At 40.9% G+C, this 19,292-nt stretch overlaps 1 protein-coding gene across 1 annotated transcript in view; it reads left to right on the forward strand.

Annotated features, from left to right (window-relative positions):
- side (sidestep) overlaps positions 1-19,292 on the forward strand; it is a 1,669,326-nt gene that overhangs the window by 1,099,470 nt on the left and 550,564 nt on the right. Inside the window, exon 7 of the mRNA XM_067140964.2 lies at positions 10,624-10,768. Within this exon, the coding sequence (XP_066997065.2) occupies positions 10,624-10,768 (145 nt within the window). The remainder of the gene's footprint in view (positions 1-10,623; positions 10,769-19,292) is intronic.

Genomic DNA, 19,292 nt, shown 5'->3' on the forward strand with positions numbered 1-19,292 from the left:
ACACTATAGAGAAACGGGGCGGAATGTTACTAGTGCAAAATTTAATGTCTTCGCTTCCGCACCTCGCTCTAACAGTGCGTTGTGTTGGAGAAACGTTCATTTCTTATATCAACAGCGTTGTGGTCTTTAGTTCAGTGGGTCCCCGAGTTCGAAACCAAGCCGAGTCGAGGCCGTCTTCTTGACTGAATGGTCAGGTTGAGGCTTCAGAGAATCCAAGCGTTCGATTCGCCACCGTGTCGCGGATTTGAATGATTCTTATATAATTAATAATAATAATAATAATGTTCCTGGCTTTTTTGTCCCACTCACTACATTTGACAGTTTTCGGAGACGCCGAGGTGACGGAATTCAGCCTCCGCAAGAGTTCTTCTATATACTAGTAAATCTATCGACACAAGAATGGTGTATTTGACCACATTCACATACCACGTGACTGAACCTGAATCGAACTTGCTCGTTGAGCCGGGAATCGAACCCGAGCCTCCGGGTGTGGCAGCTAATCACAACAACTACTACACTACAGTGGCGCACAATAATAATAATAATAATAATAATAATAATAATAATAATAATAATAATAATAATAATAGAAACAATTCTACGGTTTTCCACATCCTATTGTGTTAAGGAGTACACGAATAGACATAAGGTGATAGTAGGTTCGAACCCCACTGTTAGTAGCTCTGAAAATGCCAAGTAAATGCTGGGGCTGGCTAGCCAGCTACCCCCAAACAAATGCTGTAGCTGTAACACTCTGCTCGACTATCATTATTATTATTATTATTATTATTATTATTATTATTATTATTATTATTATTATTATTATTATTATTATTATTATTATTATTATTATTATTATTATTATTATTATTATTATTATTATTATTGTCCGATTCCTTGGTGAATGGACAGAGTTGTGGACTTCGGTTCAGAGGGTTCCCGGGTTCAATACCAAGCCGGATCGAGGGGCACGACCTTCAGAGCGACTCACACCGGTTAATATTATTTTTATTATTACTTTCCGATACCTCGGCTGAATGGTCAGCGTTGAGGCTTCAGAGGATCCAGGGGTTCGATTCGCCACCGAGTCGGGGATATGAATTATTCTGAGTTAATTAATAATAATGTTATTGGCTTTTCGTCCAACTAACTATCTTTGACGGTCTTCCGAAACGCCGAGGTGCCGGAATTCAGCCCCGCAGGAGTTCTTCTATATACTAGTAAATCTATCCATACAAGGCCACATAGCCTACACATAGTGAATTACATCAAGTGGTTAGCACAAGACATAACGTCTCTATTCATCGAATGAGTCACTATTATTCGAGATACTTGTCTTCGTTCCATGTAAACGATATGTAATGTAATCTACATTTTTTTGGCACACAACTTGATTAATATAGCCGGGCTGTTTGGCACAGACTCCCTTGTAAGGCTATCCCTCCGATGTGTATCCCTGACCTGGTTAGGAATCGAACCCGGGATTCCAGGTAAGAGCTGAACAAGCTACCTCTACACCTCGGGGCCGGTCAGACATTGAAATTAATATCTCTTAATTATTTAATTATGGTTCTGCTCTATCAATACTGTATACGAGATTATGACATCGAACAGCCAAGATACTGTACGACATTGTGTGGAAGAACGCAGACTCAATGAAATTTGATACATCCGTTTCCGGTAGCGATGGTCGAACAGTACAGTGTGTTGCAGAGACGTCCTTTTCTTATGACAACTGACTGCAGTCCACATGAAACATTTTAATCAGGTTTAATTCCCTTATTTTTCATTTGTAAGTACATTATGGTAATATGAGGTAAGCAGTTAAATAAAAAAAGTGAGTAAAGTATGTGCAGAATTAAACATGTTTAATGTAAGCTTTGTAAGTATTATGCGTCTGTAAAATACACCGTTTTCCGTTGCCTTCGTCACTAGGCAAGAAGTTGCTGATACATAGACCAAAATCTGTGCAATGCCTATATACGTAGTAGAAAAATTCGAAGTAAGGAAGTTTTCCGTTGTGCACATTTTACTGCACGCAGTGATGTCAGTATATATGTACGTGTGGCCATAGTTACCTTTGCTTTCATTACTCAGCCAGAAGTTGCTATTACATATGTGAGTGTAATCTATACTGCTCAAAATTCATTACAGGGAAAGCGTAATGAACCCTTCCATTTTTATTTACAACTACGCCGCACTAACGGAAATAATAATCATAATAAAAATAATCGTATAGTCTCAACTACCATATGCAGTTATTTGGCAAAATCTACGTTGCCTGCATGTCAATTTCATCGTTTGCATTACTGTTGAAAATTATATTAACCACTATCACATTAAAAAACTACACCGCAGTGGAGGAAATAATAATATATAGTAATAAAATAATGGTATAGTCTCAGCTACCATGTGCAGTTATTTGGCAAAATCTACGTTGCCTGCATGCCAGTTTCAAAGTTTGCATTACTGTTGATAATCACATTAAACACTACACTGCAGTGACGGAAATAATATTAATATATAATAACAAAAATCGTATAGCCTCATGTGCAGATGTTAGGTTCAATCTAGGTTGCCTGCATGTCAATTTCAACGTTTTCATTACTAGTGATATTACTTTAACCACTATCACATTAATAATAATAATAATAATAATAATAATAATAATAATAATAATAATAATAATAATAATAATAATAATAATAATAATAATCGTATAGTCTCATGTGCAGTTATTTGGCTCAATCTAGGTTGCCTGAAAGTCAATTTCAACGTTTGCATTACTGTTGATAATCACATTAAAAACTACAGTGCAGTAGCGGAACTACTACTACTACTACTACTACTACTACTACTACTACTACTACTACTACTACTACTACTAAATATTGTATAATCTCAATCTAGGTTGTCTACGTGTCAGTTTCTACCGTGCCCTCCTCCTCATTCGTCTTGCACCAGGGTACGCGTCTGATCAGATGGGCAAAAGGTCTCTTGTTCACCATGTCCCTCCTCATTCACTCCCTGCGGCCCTCCTCTTCCTTATTCACCTGACAAAACAGAAAAATGGAAAAGGCAAGAGAAAATGCAGAACCGAAAGGAATTCGTGCTACACACACATGATAGGGAATGGAACCCAAGACTCACGTCTTATCAATGGTAAAATGTCTCGTCCTCCTCATTTACCCATGCAGTTGTATGTTTGAGGCTTATGTTCCAGTTTGATGACATATCAATAACGTAAGTATAACAGGCTTGAAAATGTTAAAAAATACAATAAAAAATTGGTAACTCCTTTTTTTCTCCATGTGTTACATGATATTTTGTAGTCAACAACTAATTCTGCTGATAAACGGGATGATTAAACCGAATAGTAAGGCAATGCACGTTCTAAACCCTAGTAGTAAGGCAATGCACGTCCTAAACCCGAGTTGCTTGATGATGCTTGTTGTTTTAAGGGGCCTAACATCGAAGGTCATCGGCCCAAAACCCGAGTAGTAAGCCGATGTACGTTCTGAACAAGCCTAAGCACACAGACGCCATTGGTGAGTAGTTAGCGTAGGTACGTTCAGAACCTAGTAGTACGGCAACGTACGTTCTACACCGATGGGTAAGGCAATGTTCGTTCTATACCCGAGTAGTATGTCAATGTACGTTCAGTTACTCCTCCATTGGGCGTCCGATCGATTCGGCACCTCCAAAGGGGTCCGTAAGTTAGCATTGCTCTCGTACTGACCTTTCTGTCTCAGTTCTTCCAAGGGGGTCCGTCCAATTCGGCTCCTCCAAGGAGAACCGTTCGATTCGGCTCCTCCAAAGGGGTCCGTGATGTTAGCATTGATCTCGTACTGACCTTTCCGACTCGGCTCCTCATGGGGACCCGTTTGATTCGGCTCCTTCAAAGTAGCCCATGTTTTCATGCGGTCAAAAACACACAGTGAGGTTAGCAGGGGGGTCAAAATTATCCCAGGCCCCTCCACTAGCGCCTGTGAGGTTAGGTATTCTCACGTACGCAAGCTAGGTATAGAATGTACCTAGTCATACTACTCGTGCCCTCCAATGGCCTCCAAATGCCGTCTGCGAGGTTAAGCTTGCTCTCGTATGCAAGGATATGACGTTATTCCGCATAGAACGTGCATTTTAATACTAGTCAATGCACGTAGGTTAACTAATCAACATCAAAATGGCGTCTGTGAGGTTAGGCCCCTCCAAAACGGCGCCTGTGAGTTTAGGATTGCTTTTGTACGCAATGAAATGACGTTATTCCGGATAGAACGTGCATTGGCATAATACTCGTGTATAGAATGCACGTAGGCTTACTAATCAACATCATAATGCCGTCTGTCTGTGAGGTTACACCCCTCCAAAATGGCGTCTGTGAGGTTAGGCATACTCTCGAACGCAAAATCTGTAAACCACTATAGCCATACTACTCAACTAGGGGTCAATGACCTCGGGTCAATATACCCCCCCCCCCTAAATGCTGACGCAGCACCCGTGTTTTAGAACCGGTGTTGCCCTACTACCATAGCAAAACTTGTTCGGGTAGTCTGCATATCCATATGTGGTTGGGAGACGTGACCAGTCGTAAGGATAATAATGGATAGGAATAACTTTGCCAGATACGCGGTAGGCATATATTTCCCGCAGCGGCGATAAGTTTCAGATTTAAGTATGCCGTGTTCATGCGGATGTAATCAATTATCGTTGTTGTTCACAGAGTACCATTTCATTCTAAGAGGAATTTCATCTTCAACAGTTCTTTTAAGAAATGTATTAAAATATTATGCTTACGGAAATAAATTATATTTTCGTCTGTCCTGCTAAAGGACTAAACTAGTATTATATTTGAAGGCATTTCACGTTCCCTCCATTGATCTCTGACTGTTGTCCACTAATTCTGTGCCCGTTACATTTAACTATTACATTCCAGCCACGACTGTGTCCTCTCCAGCTGCGTCTTCTCCACTGCTGTGTCCGTCGGACAATTTGCAACCACTGTTTAATTTCCTACACCCGGCGACACTGCGCGACGTCAGCAGAGCCTGCCCTCTCCCAGTAACCTCCTACAAATATCTATTTCCAATGAAAGTCCAGTTATCCAACACCATGAACTTTTCACTAAACAATTACCTTATAAATGATTATGTAACAGCACAGCGAGTAAGTGCTTGTGTTGTTTGTGTCACGTAGGTATCAGCTTGCTTTCGGGAGATATTGCGTTCGAACCCCACTGTCGGCAGCAATGAAGACGGTTTTCCGTGGTTTCCCATTTTCACACAAGTCAAATGCTGGGACTGTACCTTAATTAAGGCCACGAACGCTTCCTTCCCATTCATAGGCATTTTTATCCCATCGTCGCCAAAAAAGCATCGCCGCGACGTAAAACGAAATGTGAAAAGAATAAATGTAAGACCTTATTCATTGAATGCTCTTCGAGACTTTACAGCGGAGTTTAATTAATTATATCACTTTTCATTTAGACACTGATTTAACAATAATAATAATAATAATAATAATAATAATAATAATAATAATAATAATAATAATATCGTGCGGCTATTTCTAGCCGAGTGCAGCCGTTGTAAGGCAGAACCTCCGATGAGGGGTGGGTGGCGTCTGCCATGTGCAGGCAACTGCGTTTTATTGTGGTGGAGGATAGTGTTATGTGTGGTGTGTGGGGTGCAGGGATGTTGGGGAAAGCACAAACACCCAGCCCCCGAGCCATAAGAATTAACCAATGAAGGTTAAAATCCCCTACCTGGCCGGGAATCGAACCCGGGACCCTCTGGACCAAAGGCCAGAATGCTAACCATTTAGCCATGGAGCCGGACATAATAATAATAATAATAATAATAATAATAATAATAATAATAATAATAATAATAATAATAATAATAATAATAATAATAATAATAATTGTTACGGGGTTACCCGTGGAGCAGAAAGAGGTGAAAGAAGGTGTGGGCTTGAATGGATCTAACTACGACATCAAAATTGAATTAAAACATTAAAAGGTTATATTTCTTTTCCGAAAACAAACTTAACAATCTTTTTCACTGAGTGAACATAACAACATGACAGGTACAAATAGCAACCTTGAAACAAGACAAGGAAGATCCAAGATAGTGAATTTTAGAGATTATGGGCTTCAAGCCCCTAGTTTTACAATTTTACAATTTCAAAGTGGTATAACATAGGTAAGGGCAGAAATCCCCCAGTTCAAGAGCACTTTGCTCCAACAAATGTATAGCCTTCTAGCGGCACTCCTCAAAATTACAGCAAACTTATAAAAGAGTTTGCAGGCTCTCCAACATTCATCCATTTTTAACCGGCCGATTAAGGCAACATTATACACAACTCTTACACTATCTGTCCTCTCTAGGCACAATTTACCATCGAAATTACCTTTTAAGGGGGATTTATTACCCAACATACTGGCCCTTCATGGAAAAGGAACAGGTTAGATAACTGGCCCAAACACAAAATGAATGGAGGGGTACACTTGCACTCCTAGATAATGAAGAATAAAATCCTGACGGGGCTCTTGGCCCAGAGGTACAGGGACTAATCCCAAGCTACTGAGGTGACACGAATAAATGTTAAATTAATGCATTAGGGAAAGGAAGAAAAACAGTTGCAAAACATAGTCGCCTCATACAAAGATGAAGGAGAGCTCGAGAGGGTAACTCACTCTCTATCCCAGATTTAGAGTTAAAGCTTCATGAAATGTTTACAACAGCCGAAAGAAGATTTATATTTTAGAAAAGTTTATTACATAACTAAAGATTCGGACCTTCCCCTCGGAATAATTTGCGGATACGGCAAGGAAGATGGAATTATTTGGCCATTACCTTGTATATGTTCTAGCTGCCGACGAAAGAAGCCTCCTGCTTAAACAAACACACACTCAGAAAGACGATGATCAATTGGCAAGGAAACGTGAAAAGCCGCAGTTTATAAACCCTCAGGAAAGGTTCGAGATCATTCAAGACTAATCAGGACACACCCTCTGAATTTTTATTGCCCGATTCAAAGTGAACAAGAAATGCGGGATTGGTTGAAAATTAATTACAAAAATTAGTGATTGGCTAGATTCAAAACTGGCGGAAAGAAAAGGAAGTATTGTCAACCCCAAAATAAATGAACATACATCATTTATGGACAACCTAGAAATACAAAACTTCTTTAAATTATTAGTTCTTTCACCTTGCACCAGGGTGCATGATCATAGGTTTTAGTAGTGTCATCTGTAGAAAACTCTTCAAACTTCTTGATGTATAGCCAAGAAAAAAAGGAGAAATTAAGTCAGTTTAGGAAACTGCTCAATAACAAAATTACTTAATATTTCAGGGGAGACATCTTCTGATTAATGTTCCAACTTGTTGTGTTATCAGTTTCACTTTTTAATCGATAAAGGAGTTCATTAAGGCGCTCATTTTGAATGCGCGGCGTTGAGGTGTACCTACCGGTACATTAATAATAAAAAATAAATAAAAAAAATAAAAAATAAAAATAAAAATAAAAATAAAAATAAAAATAAAAATAAAAATAAAAATAATAATAATAATAATAATAATAATAATAATAATAATGTCCGCCTCTGTGGTGTAGTGGTTAGCGTAATTAGCTGCCACCCCCGGAGGCCCGGGTTCGATTCCCGGCTCTGCCACGAAATTTGAAAAGTGGTACGAGGGCTGGAACGGGGTCCACTCAGCCTCGGGAGGTCAACTGAGTAGAGGTGGGTTCGATTCCCACCTCAGCCATCCTGGAAGTGGTTTTCCGTGGTTTCCCACTTCTCCTCCAGGCGAATGCCGGGATGGTACCTAACTTAAGGCCACGGCCGCTTCCTTCCCTCTTCCTTGCCTATCCCTTCCAATCTTCCCATCCCTCCACACGGCCCCTGTTCAGCATAGCAGGTGAGGCCGCCTGGGCGAGGTACTGGTCATACTCCCCAGTTGTATCCCCCGACCAAGAGTCTGAAGCTCCAGGACACTGCCCTTGAAGCGGTAGAGGTGGGATCCCTCGCTACGTCCGAGGGAAAAACCGAACCTGGAGGGTAAACAGATGATAATAATAATAATAATAATAATAATAATAATAATAATAATAATAATAATAATAATAATAATAATAATAATAATACATTTTTCTATTAATAACAATTAAATCATAATACTATTTTAATTTTTCTATTAAAATGACATTATTTCCATATTCAGAAATTAAGGTAGTGGAATCTTCTACATCACTCTGACCGGGCGAGTTGGCCGTGCACGTAAAGCCGCGCGGCTGTGAGCTTGCATCCGGGAGATAGTAGGTTCGAATCCCACTATCGGCAGCCCTGAAGATGGTTTTCCGTGGTTTCCCATTTTCACACCAGGTAAATGCTGGGGCTGTACCTTAATTAACGCCACGGCCGCTTCCTTCCAACTCCTAGGCCTTTCCTATCCCATCGTCGCCATAAGACCTATCGGTGCGACGTAAAGCCCCTAGCAAGAAAAAAAGAACATCAGTCTGGCTGAGTAGCGTACATTACTTGTTTAGGCAACACGTTTTGCAATGTTAGTACATGTGATAGAATATTGGCAGAGCTCGTTGGCCTTGAAGACTATGTCCATGTGAGATAACAGTTTAAGTAGTTTTAGAAATTCATTTAATTACCCATCTGCAAGGAGAAATTCCTGAATTTCGACCACTTATAGCATCTTGATAACCTTAGCGTAAATTGATTTACGTAGCCCAATTCATTAAAATTTAGTGGAAATACGTGTATTTGAAATCAGTCTATATTGTTAAACATCTGTAGAACTCGACGATATTATGCAACTATTTACCAATCCACATTGCCAAACTTACGTGAAGATGTACTTCAGTGAACTCTCACGAAAATTCTACACAGGCAATAAGTGATCATTAACGGAGGCAACAAAAAGATAACTGATAGTCAAATTATTAAATACATTTCGTCTTCATCACTCTCAACACAACACTATTATATTAACAGAAATTTCCCTGGTTGAAAAAAACTAATTTTTTTCCACAGCTTGCATATGAGGGTTGGTTCCTTGCTTTCCTTACTCTAGCCAGTTGCAGAAAAAGTTAATACTTTGACGTACTCATAATATTATAAGAAAGGCTTTTAAGACACGGTACTCATGGACTAAATTTCTTTTGTGATCACTCTTGTGTGCAATAAGCACTACTCAACTTCTTCCTCATCAATGTACAATTAAGACTTGAATTCATCAATATCTGTGATCACGTCACTTTTTCCAAAAAGAAGCTGTGCTACTCAGCTGGTAGGAAATGCATGAGCGTGTTGATGTCTTCTGGCTTCCCGATGGAAAATCAGTTCCCCTTTGTGTTTTAGTGGTTGTAACTTCATCGTATGGAGCGTGGACGAAAGTCTTTCAGCTCATGTGTTAACTTATTGAACAGCACCGTCAAAGTTCTTTCTAATTAAATTTGACATCGGCAGTGACATTTCTGGAACTATTTCTCTGATATAGACATGGATATAAAGAGGACATTAAGAGCCCCGTACTGCCCCAAATGGCAGCACTTTCACTGCGCAGTCCGACCTCAGGATATAAATACTTTTGCCTCTTGATTTCAACTTCGCTCACTTTGGATGGGTTGTGGCGGTCTATGGCGTTACATATTGGTCCGCTGATCAGTCGGGAGAGGGGGATGAAACTATTACATAGGGTCTGATCATCAGTCAATCTTGACAAAGCCAAATGTACCGACGGCGAAACATCAACCACTCAGCAACCCGGGGCGTGGAATAACAGCTTGAAGCACCAAGTTCTTCTTCACTTCCTTGCCAGTTGTGAAGGAAACGCAACCTCTGCCTCTGCTTCGCTTGCGTTTTCCAATGTCCATCTTCCAATTTCTGGAACATACTTCCTCATATTTCCTCTACATAACGTGTACAATTTTCATATATCAGCTGTTCATCACTAAACACATCTGAACGATTACAATTGGATGAACTTGGTTCACTATGTGCTCCATCCTAGGGGTAATATCACACGAATATGCAACATTTTCTCTTCTCACCCTGTTCACGGTGTTTTTCTTAAGTTCCTTGAAACAATAGCGTACTGAATGCCGTTCATTTCTATGGTCCCCTGACCTCCAGGTGCTCTGGTTGGAATTAAGACGTATCTTGTCGGAAAGCAAATATCTCCAAGATTTTGAAAATGATGCATATGCAATCCCACCTTAGGTAGACTAACGCGGTTAATGCATCTAGGTCCTCAATAGAATGTCGTACGTACTTCGAACATCTTCTCTGTAATGCCATTGCGGAACATCCCATGTACTAGGACAAGTAACTTGATGAAGTGATTTTTTATAGAATCAACCTGGCTGTTGAAAACTAAAGATAACTCTTAATTCCTGGAGCTTCTCAACACATATTTGGAATGCCACGGTTAAACAATGATAGTAAAACATCTGTGCGTTTATACCGCATCAATGAATTGTTAAATTAAATAATACCTCTCTCCTGTGTCTTTCTTGAATTTATGAACATTCATTAATCTATGAATTTTATTTCCATGCATGTAATAATAACAAAATATCTGTGAACAGCAGGTTTCTTCTTGGTTTCAGGAGACGAAAGGAGTGAATACTACGAGTAGTACGCTGATATTTCGTCCAAGAGTGTCAGATGACGGCAGAGAGTTGGCCTGTCGAGCTGAAAGTCCATTTTTCTCAGGAGGAATATTAGAAGATCGGAAGAGACTACACGTTGCCTGTGAGTAAATATACACTTTAATCAGGATGACATTTATCACGGGAAAATGAACTGAAGTCATTGAATGAGATCGGGCTTCCAATCCTATAATTTTGTTTTCATTAACCCTTGATGACTGAGGGATGTAATGTAATACATTTAGCACAGTCACTCCAAAGCCTTCAAATGAAAAACAGATAGTATGCGGTGATCATATGCATGCAGTGACACAAAGTGTTCGTCCCTGATCATAATGATATGGATTGTAGAGTATGCTAATTTTCCGATATTTTATAGTAGACCTAATAATGTTATTTATTTAATGCTCCTTCAATTGCTAAATGGTCAGGATCGACGGCTAAATGGTTATAGTGCTGGCCTTTGGTCAGAGGGGTCCCGTGTTCGATTTTCGGCAGGGTCGGGAATTTTAACCAAAATTGGTTAATTACGCTGGATCGGGGTCTGTGTGGGTGTGTCATCATCTTTCCATCCTCATCACGACACGCAGGTCACCTACAGGAGTAAAATCGAAAGACCTGCATATGGCGAGCTGAACTTGTCTTTGGACACTCCTGGCACTAAAAGCCATACGACATTTCATTTTTAAATTGCTGAATTTTGAAAAGAACACCAGAATGCCGGAATATTTCTTTAGGAAGACGGTATTTACAGACGGAAATAGTATAGCAAAACCGATCAAACACAATGCGAGCTGAGTCAGCATTTTCCCTCGACTAGGAGGTTTCATCTGCGGTCATTGACCTGCGACATCATCATAGCCACTGATCTGTGACATCATCCCGACGCCATACCATAACCAAATTTAACAGACCCGACGGAGTTGCCTAGCGGTCAGGTCAGTGACGGATTTTTTGGGGAGAGGGGGCTACCCTTACCCCATTCGACCTGTGAACCTTCACCGTGTCTCCATAAATTGCCAACTGATAGCTTGTGAACATTTACCGATTCCCTAACATTCCCAGTCCCGCTCGGAGTGTCTGAGAACGGAGATTGTGAGTCCGTCAAACGGCTGTTCACACAGAATGTTTTATTTTCTACGTCGGAGGGGTAGGGGGGATAGGTGAAGCCTGCTCCCCAACATGATGTTCAGCACAAGCTACATCTCCTCCGACATGTTGTTACTTCAGTGAAGAGAAAGAAACTGTAGAGAGAGTTGGGATATTGTGATATCAAAAACGGTATCGCGCCTGTCCCCATGTCAGAAATGCTACCAGGCAGATTTGGCATTGGGTTACATGATACTGGTGATTGTTGATTAGGGCCAGGAAATCCCCGTAGGCGGAAAGATAAAGGTAGCTGGAAAGCTCTACGTAGCACATTAAAGAATGTGGGCTGAAAAATTCCAGGTAATACTACTTAGGAACAATTATGCAAAGGCTTCAACCTGTTCCAAGCCTATCCAGTTATTCTGGGAATAAGTCGCTCAAGGCACTACTGTGGCTAGCGAGAGCCTCTCCCGCTACCAACCTCCGCGGCGAGATATCCTCTGACCTGCCGTTTAGCCTAGTCTGCTCGGTGTCCGTAGTGCCTAGACTTCCATCCTGGACAACGTGGCCACGCCCACCTTGGCGGGGACCTATTGGATGGGACAGGCACATGGCAACGGTACTCCTTTCTCCCTTCCCGCGTCATGGACCTGTATACTAGGCAACTGTGATGAGACGCCAGATGGCCACCGCAGAGTTGGAGCCCACCGTCACCTTGTAGGTGCCGTGCAAGCTCTGTAGTGGGTGTTCACCAGAACAGCAGCGGTTACAGCGTATCTGGATTCCACAGGTTGCCTGACGGTGTCCCCACCTCATACAGCGCAAACACTGCAGGAGATGCTGAGTGGATCATTGGGCCCTCACTCGATTGCTGCTTCCTGTAGAGATCGTCTCCTGGTTGGTTCGTCGTTCGACTGCCTCCCTGGGTGCGGACACGGGTTGCGGTTTAGTGACCCTCTCGTGGTTCGTCGGCATCTTCTTCTCCTTCTTCCTGGTGTGGGGGCGTCGTTTTCTTCCTGATTCCAGTCTATTCTCGGCAGGGGAAGGGACCTCGTGTTGGTAAGTGCCCCTCCTCCAGGCCTGGGGATCGTGAGGGCACGGCCAACCCCACTTCTTCTTCCTCCCGGCTAGCACTGGTGTCCTAAGAAGCTGGCAGCTTGATATATTCACTGTCGTCCTGTAGGGCACATTCAGGTGTGTGCATCTCAAAGTTGATACAATCAGACCGTGAAGATTGCGTAGCAGCCTCTGAACGCCAGGGGCGTCAAACGTTTTTCCATGCCACCGTCCGCTGTCCGGGGAGCCGTTTGGATTGAGCCTGGGTGATGGGCCCATTCTGGGTGGTCTGTGCTGGTGGTGGACGTTTCCGGCAGGTGGCCTTGAGCATCCTCGAGAAATACGGCTGCGCCCCCTAAGCCAACTAGCTCGGTAACAGTAATATTTTTTCAATTTGTTTTTCGTCGCACCGACACAAATAGGTCTTATGGCGCGAAACAGTAATATGCTCAATGCATTTAATGTATAGGATAGTGTGATTGAATGCAATCAAGAAGGGTTTGGGGAGTAGGAGTTGATTATCATGAGGAAAAGGATTTGAGGACATTGAGTGAAGTGAAGACCCTTGTTATAGAAGCACGGGAAAGGTTGTCAATGGTCACCAATTCGGCGAAAAAACGTATTTCCAACTTTTTTTGAACTCAAGATGATGTTCTTCCAGGTGTTCTATTTTTGGTGATTTTCTAGGATCTCTTATTTTTGAACATTATACAATTTCACACTAGCTTTACCTTCTCAATATTATAACGAATCATGGATATTTGTTAAGTCCGTTCGAGCTTTTAAAGAGTTTAGATTCTCTTATAATTGTGTAATCATAAGTTCTCATACAAGTCCGTGTGTGACGTTACACTCAGTTCCTTTCTCTTAGTCCTCACTTATTGTTTCTCTAGCTGGTTCCCAACCTCTCATTCAACCGTTCATTTTGATCATAATTTTCATATCTTTCTCAGGGTTTATATTCCTCATTATTGTCTTCTTTAATTAAGAGTGCCACGGCCGTAGCCGTGCTGAAACACCGGATCCCGTGAGATCTCCGAAGTTAAGCAACATTGGGCGTGGTCAGGAGTTGGATGGGTTGCCACGCGCTGTTGGTGGGGGTAAGGGAATGGAGGAGCGGAAAGGAACTGGCCACCCTACCGCACGTAAACTCCGGCTCAGGAGCACCTCTGCGGAGGTTCGGACCTGCCTTCGGGCAGAATAACCCTTACCTTACCTAATTAAGAGTTAGGGTACCGTACATTAATTACGTATCGTCTCTTTTGAATTGTATTACGATTTGATATTGCACGATCTTGGTACAGTTTCTCAAATTTATCTCAGTACTAAGATTAGAAGTTGCTATTTAATTGGTTTCTTATAAACCATAAATGCAGGGGGAAAATATATTGTGTAAAATGACTAAATTTGTTTGAAAGTTTTGTATTTATTGAATGGGTTGATAAACATAATTGTAATTCACTCCACTCCTTGCGCTAATTCTCTTCTCAACCTTATTTTTCAATAGAAATTAAAAAAAGGCTACGTTTATCAACAGTCCAAAACACGTGCTAAATCTGCCATCCTGCACTCGTGCTGCTGTCTGACAGAGAAGACAACCGTTCAAATTACGCACTCAAACATTAATCTTGGACTCGTTCTGCTCCCTATAGGATTTATAAAGAACTTTTACAGCTGGGCTGCACTCTATATCCATACCACTGGTCAGCGGTGATGGTCCCTTTTTCCCCCGCCTTCCCAAATCCTTCTCCGATACTCCTCCACCCTCACAGTTGTATAACCGCAGTCCACTTTTGGGTGGATAGTCAAATAATGGACACGCAACCTCACTTTCGGGGTCTCTGAGGGGAACTGGGGACTCCTGAGAACTGGTGAATACTCACTGGCCAACGGTTGGCAATTTTTGGAGGACTGGTGAAGGGTCACTGGTCCAACGAGGGAGGTTAACACCCTCTCACCCCAAACCAGGCAATGACTTGAGCGCTGATCATGATCACTTCAAATGTCAGTGACACTAACCGCGGATGTAACCCTATAGGCTCCGTGCGTATATTAATGTGCTGCTGCGGGTGGAAACTACGAGAAATACTTAGGGGCACCTCCATCAACAGCTGACCATAAGAAGCTGGAATATGTGTGATGTTTACATACATATATTCAGCCATTTTATAGTGGCCCTCTATTGCTGAATCCCTCTCTATGTTCTTGTCTAAAGCCATTATCAGAATCTAAGACCACATTCCCTATGTGTTGATTCGGTCAGGTTTGTGATGTAGATAACCGCTGTGATGGATCACACTGACGTGAACCTTGTGTCCCTGTAAATTCTTTATCCCAAGTTTGTTTTCGACAAAGTATATGATTACGTATGTTCTCTCAGCTAATTTCTTATCTTCCACCCCCCCCCCCCTTACAATTAATATATCGTCTGGCTTCACTCGATAAAACTACTAGTGGCTGGGTATAAGGCGAAAAGCGGAACCCAAAAAATAAATTAAGAAGGAGAGTAAGAATAATAAGAAGAATCATACAATGGTGTCTTCAGATGGCTATTTTTTCATGTTATAACTTTTGGGCAGAACTATATGCTTGTTGTCGGCTGCATTAATACAGTAGATACTGTGATACAAAGGTTTCCTTCACGACCCCATGAAATGCATTTTAAAAGACGCTGGATCATAGCAGTAAATCGTAAGAAGTAAATCGGGATATATATATATTTTAATTCATACAATATAACTCTTTACAACATGTATTTCAACCATTTTACAAATAGGTTAACAATAAGAAACACATTATTATAGCAATGTTATATATGCAAAGCAAGCTGCAGTAGGCCATACTTTTAGATCACACACATCATAATAGATACACATTTTATTGTATTGCCATCGTATTAATTATAGCCAGTAGAATAATAATAATAATAATAATAATAATAATAATAATAATAATAATAATATAATTAATGTACCGCACTGTACTACAGAAAAACGTGTGAAATTTTATAGTATTCCGTTACAACCTAACGAAATGGATTTGGAAAGGCAGTAGACAAATATAATTAAACAAATAGGCCGCCATTACGCAATATCAATAACTCACAGAAATACCGTACGTTACATTCGTAAATTCATGTCCTCGTCCCGACGTGGTACATTTCTTTTCAAGCACACCCCTAATGGAAATGAGCTGCATGCACCGTCTTAACCACATACCAACACTCATGCCAATCTTAAGTTTCTGGCAGTGTCAGGATTCAAACTCGGGCCCCCGAGGAAGGCAGTTAGTAGTGCCAACCGTTACATACGGAGGTTGACTTGATCATATTGTAAATACATACACACAATATTAGTTATATTAGTTATATTATAACTAATCACTTATTGGCAACTTTCAGTGATTCCGAGCTTTTCTTCTCATGCATAAGTTTTGATAGTGTACATACGGTTTCAATATCAGGAATTTCAAGCCTGAGACTTTTTTTATCAGAAGAAGTTCATCCACTCTCTACCCCTTGTTGTAGTTCTCTTTACCTAGTTTGAGATGCGAGGTTGAGACCATTCACACGGTCGATCATTACGCGAGGTGATATGAGCAATCTGCATAAACAATAGCTGAAATATGCTTAAATTTCACGGAAAATATTATTAACCTTCATGAAATAATAACTATTGTTACCAAGGCCTTCCTTCGAAAACATGGTTTTGTTTAAAATTAATTAAAATTAAAATTTTAAGTTAATCGTCTCCCTAGCAGCATTAACCAACGCTAACATGATATCATATTAGAAATAGACCAAAAATATTTTTCTTAAGACAGCATTATTGAATGTGTATATGAACACTAATCTCGTTATCACCACTACTACGAGGTAATTCATAAATTACTACGTTTCCTCTATCGTGAAACTGTAGGATATCTAATGAACCAATGTTTCTTTCTGATCACATTTGATGTTATTGCTGTGTTTTTCGTGTAAATGTTTTACATGACCGCTCTCCGTAAGTTTGTAATAATGTGGAAAATTTTTGTTGCAAAAAACACTCCGAAATTCCACTGTAATTATTTAGTCGGCCATGGCAGCACGCGGTGAGACGACAGCAGATATGTGCGCGGTGAAACACATAAACTTACAAAGTTCGCCACTCGCAGCGCAGCGGTGCATTTCTCCCATCAGCGCACAGAGCCTATAGACGTATGAAAATGCTTTTTCAGCTCCCATTGTGTTTGAAGCGTGTTGTCCTGCTTACTGACATGAGTAGCAAGTATTTAGGCACACCTTAATTCCAACAGATTTTCTGGGATATGATTCTGAAACCCACTTTTGTCTTCAGTCAAATATCGAGATGACACCCCTCTCATCAGCTTATTCAACTTCCTTTCCAGTATTGGCCCCGGTTAATTAACAGTACAACCACTGATACATATATCTCAATGAATTTCACAAGTATGAAGGATATAAAGCTACTGATTGCAATTACTGAAACAAGTTCTATGAACCACTGGCAAAAACAAGGTAGTTATTTCAACTACATAAGGGAAATGAAATGAAAAACCACAGGCTAATTCCAGTCATTCTACCAGGTCAAGAATGGAATGAATGAAGTCCCCATCTAGCGGCGAGGATAGGAATTGTGCCGGCTGCCGAAGCCTATCGCACTCCTCTGGGGCAATGATTAATGATTGACAGATGAAATGAAATGATATTGGAGAGTGTTCCAGGAATGAAATATGACAGGGAAAACTGGAGTATCCGGAGAAAAACCTGTCCCGCCTCCGCTTTGTCCGAACTAGAGCAGAGATTTATTATAAATTTTAGCAATTAGAACACAAATTCTTCAATGCAATATAGAATACCGAATGATTCAAAATATTTGTGTAACTTCCTTACTTAAAGATCCGCATATAGTTGAGCTGCATTTTCGCGTCAAACACATGGTTATGTTGCTAAGCAATGCCATATATTTACTATTAAAATGTGTAGACAGAACTGAGGAGTATTTTCTCTGAAACGAGGTAAAATGAAGTTATAATAAACGTTATTAATTAGTGTCAAAATTACATCATCACTTGCTAATTCTACGTTCTTTGGCAGCGTCTTGAAGAGCACAGATTCTTTCGACCATCCTACGACCTGCTACTTAACACAATCAGAATTTTGTTTTCCAAGTAGGTTTTCAGTACGCTCATACACAGACCCAGACACTTGCAGAGCGGCCCGGCCCATGAGATGCTTCAGCTCGACCAAAAGAAGCCCGTGACGTCGCCGCATGGGCCGGTCTCTCCAGTATTATGTTGTTAGTACGCCGTCCGATAATGATAGCGATGTGTTAGTTCTATTGTCTGACTCCTTCAGTATGTACTGTGTACTGCGTTTTCTGTGGTTTTCTGACTTACCACAGTCTATTCTGTTTCCGGAAATTATTGCGCACTATTGTTCCATAAGAAAAGAAACCGTGGCAAGAAAACGTGAACTAAGGGCAAATCAAGAATTCAGACACTAGAGGACTCCTAAACCGTATCCGAACCTTAAAAGTCGTATTTGGTAGGAATTCAGAACTGTAGTTGGGAAAGACGTTCATTCTTTATGCATACAATAACGGGTTGAATGGCATGTCACACGTTCCTTATCATCCGTACCTATCTGACAACAAATCATCTTCTGCAAGATAAAATCATCTCCCTAAATCTGCTCAGGATTTGTTTGTTGCTATATGTGTTGGTATATGTCCTTGAGACTTAAAGGTCTTACGAGGCAGCTTTCTGGATCTCGCTCAGACATTGGTAGACACTGGCGCTTTGTATGGAAAAGTATCCGGAACAGATATCCTACCTCATCCAACAACCGTGTCCTGACACATGACAGAAAGTGCCAAACGTCTACGAGATTCAATTATTTAGGACGTACTCAACCATATGTGTAGAAGGGAATCCGCAGCCAACACGGATATTTGGTCATGTATCGCAAAATGTGACCATTACGTAACATGCACGGTTTCCTATTTCGTTGAATGGAAACTCTAATATTATGTGTTGCTCACGACCACGCTTCCAGGCGAATCTAAAACAGGTGCTAATATTAAAAGAGAATTGTTGAGACGATTTATGGTTCTTAGCATAACCTAGACCGTACTAAACGACATGCCTTTTACAACTGATCACGGTGCAAACGCAATCGCCGCACTGCGTGATTATACGGGAGTGAATTGCGCCTATCAAATGCTCAGCACGGTGGTACGAATTGTGTTCAATACCCAGATTATATAAGTTCAGAGCCCTCGCATAGATGCCCTTATGTCTGCGACGAAAGGACTTCTTACATACGTCAAACAAAGTGGCTTAATAAACAGACTAGAAATATCATTCTTATCAATACAGCGACACTCGCTGGGACACTCGCTTAACAAAGCTAGAATCTGTACAATATCAGTACTCGCCTTTATGGGAAAACTTGCTGAAAGGACAAGCATGTCATATGG

The sequence above is a fragment of the Anabrus simplex genome, chromosome 2, assembly GCF_040414725.1.
Source record: "Anabrus simplex isolate iqAnaSimp1 chromosome 2, ASM4041472v1, whole genome shotgun sequence".
NCBI classification, from domain to species: Eukaryota; Metazoa; Arthropoda; class Insecta; order Orthoptera; family Tettigoniidae; genus Anabrus; species Anabrus simplex.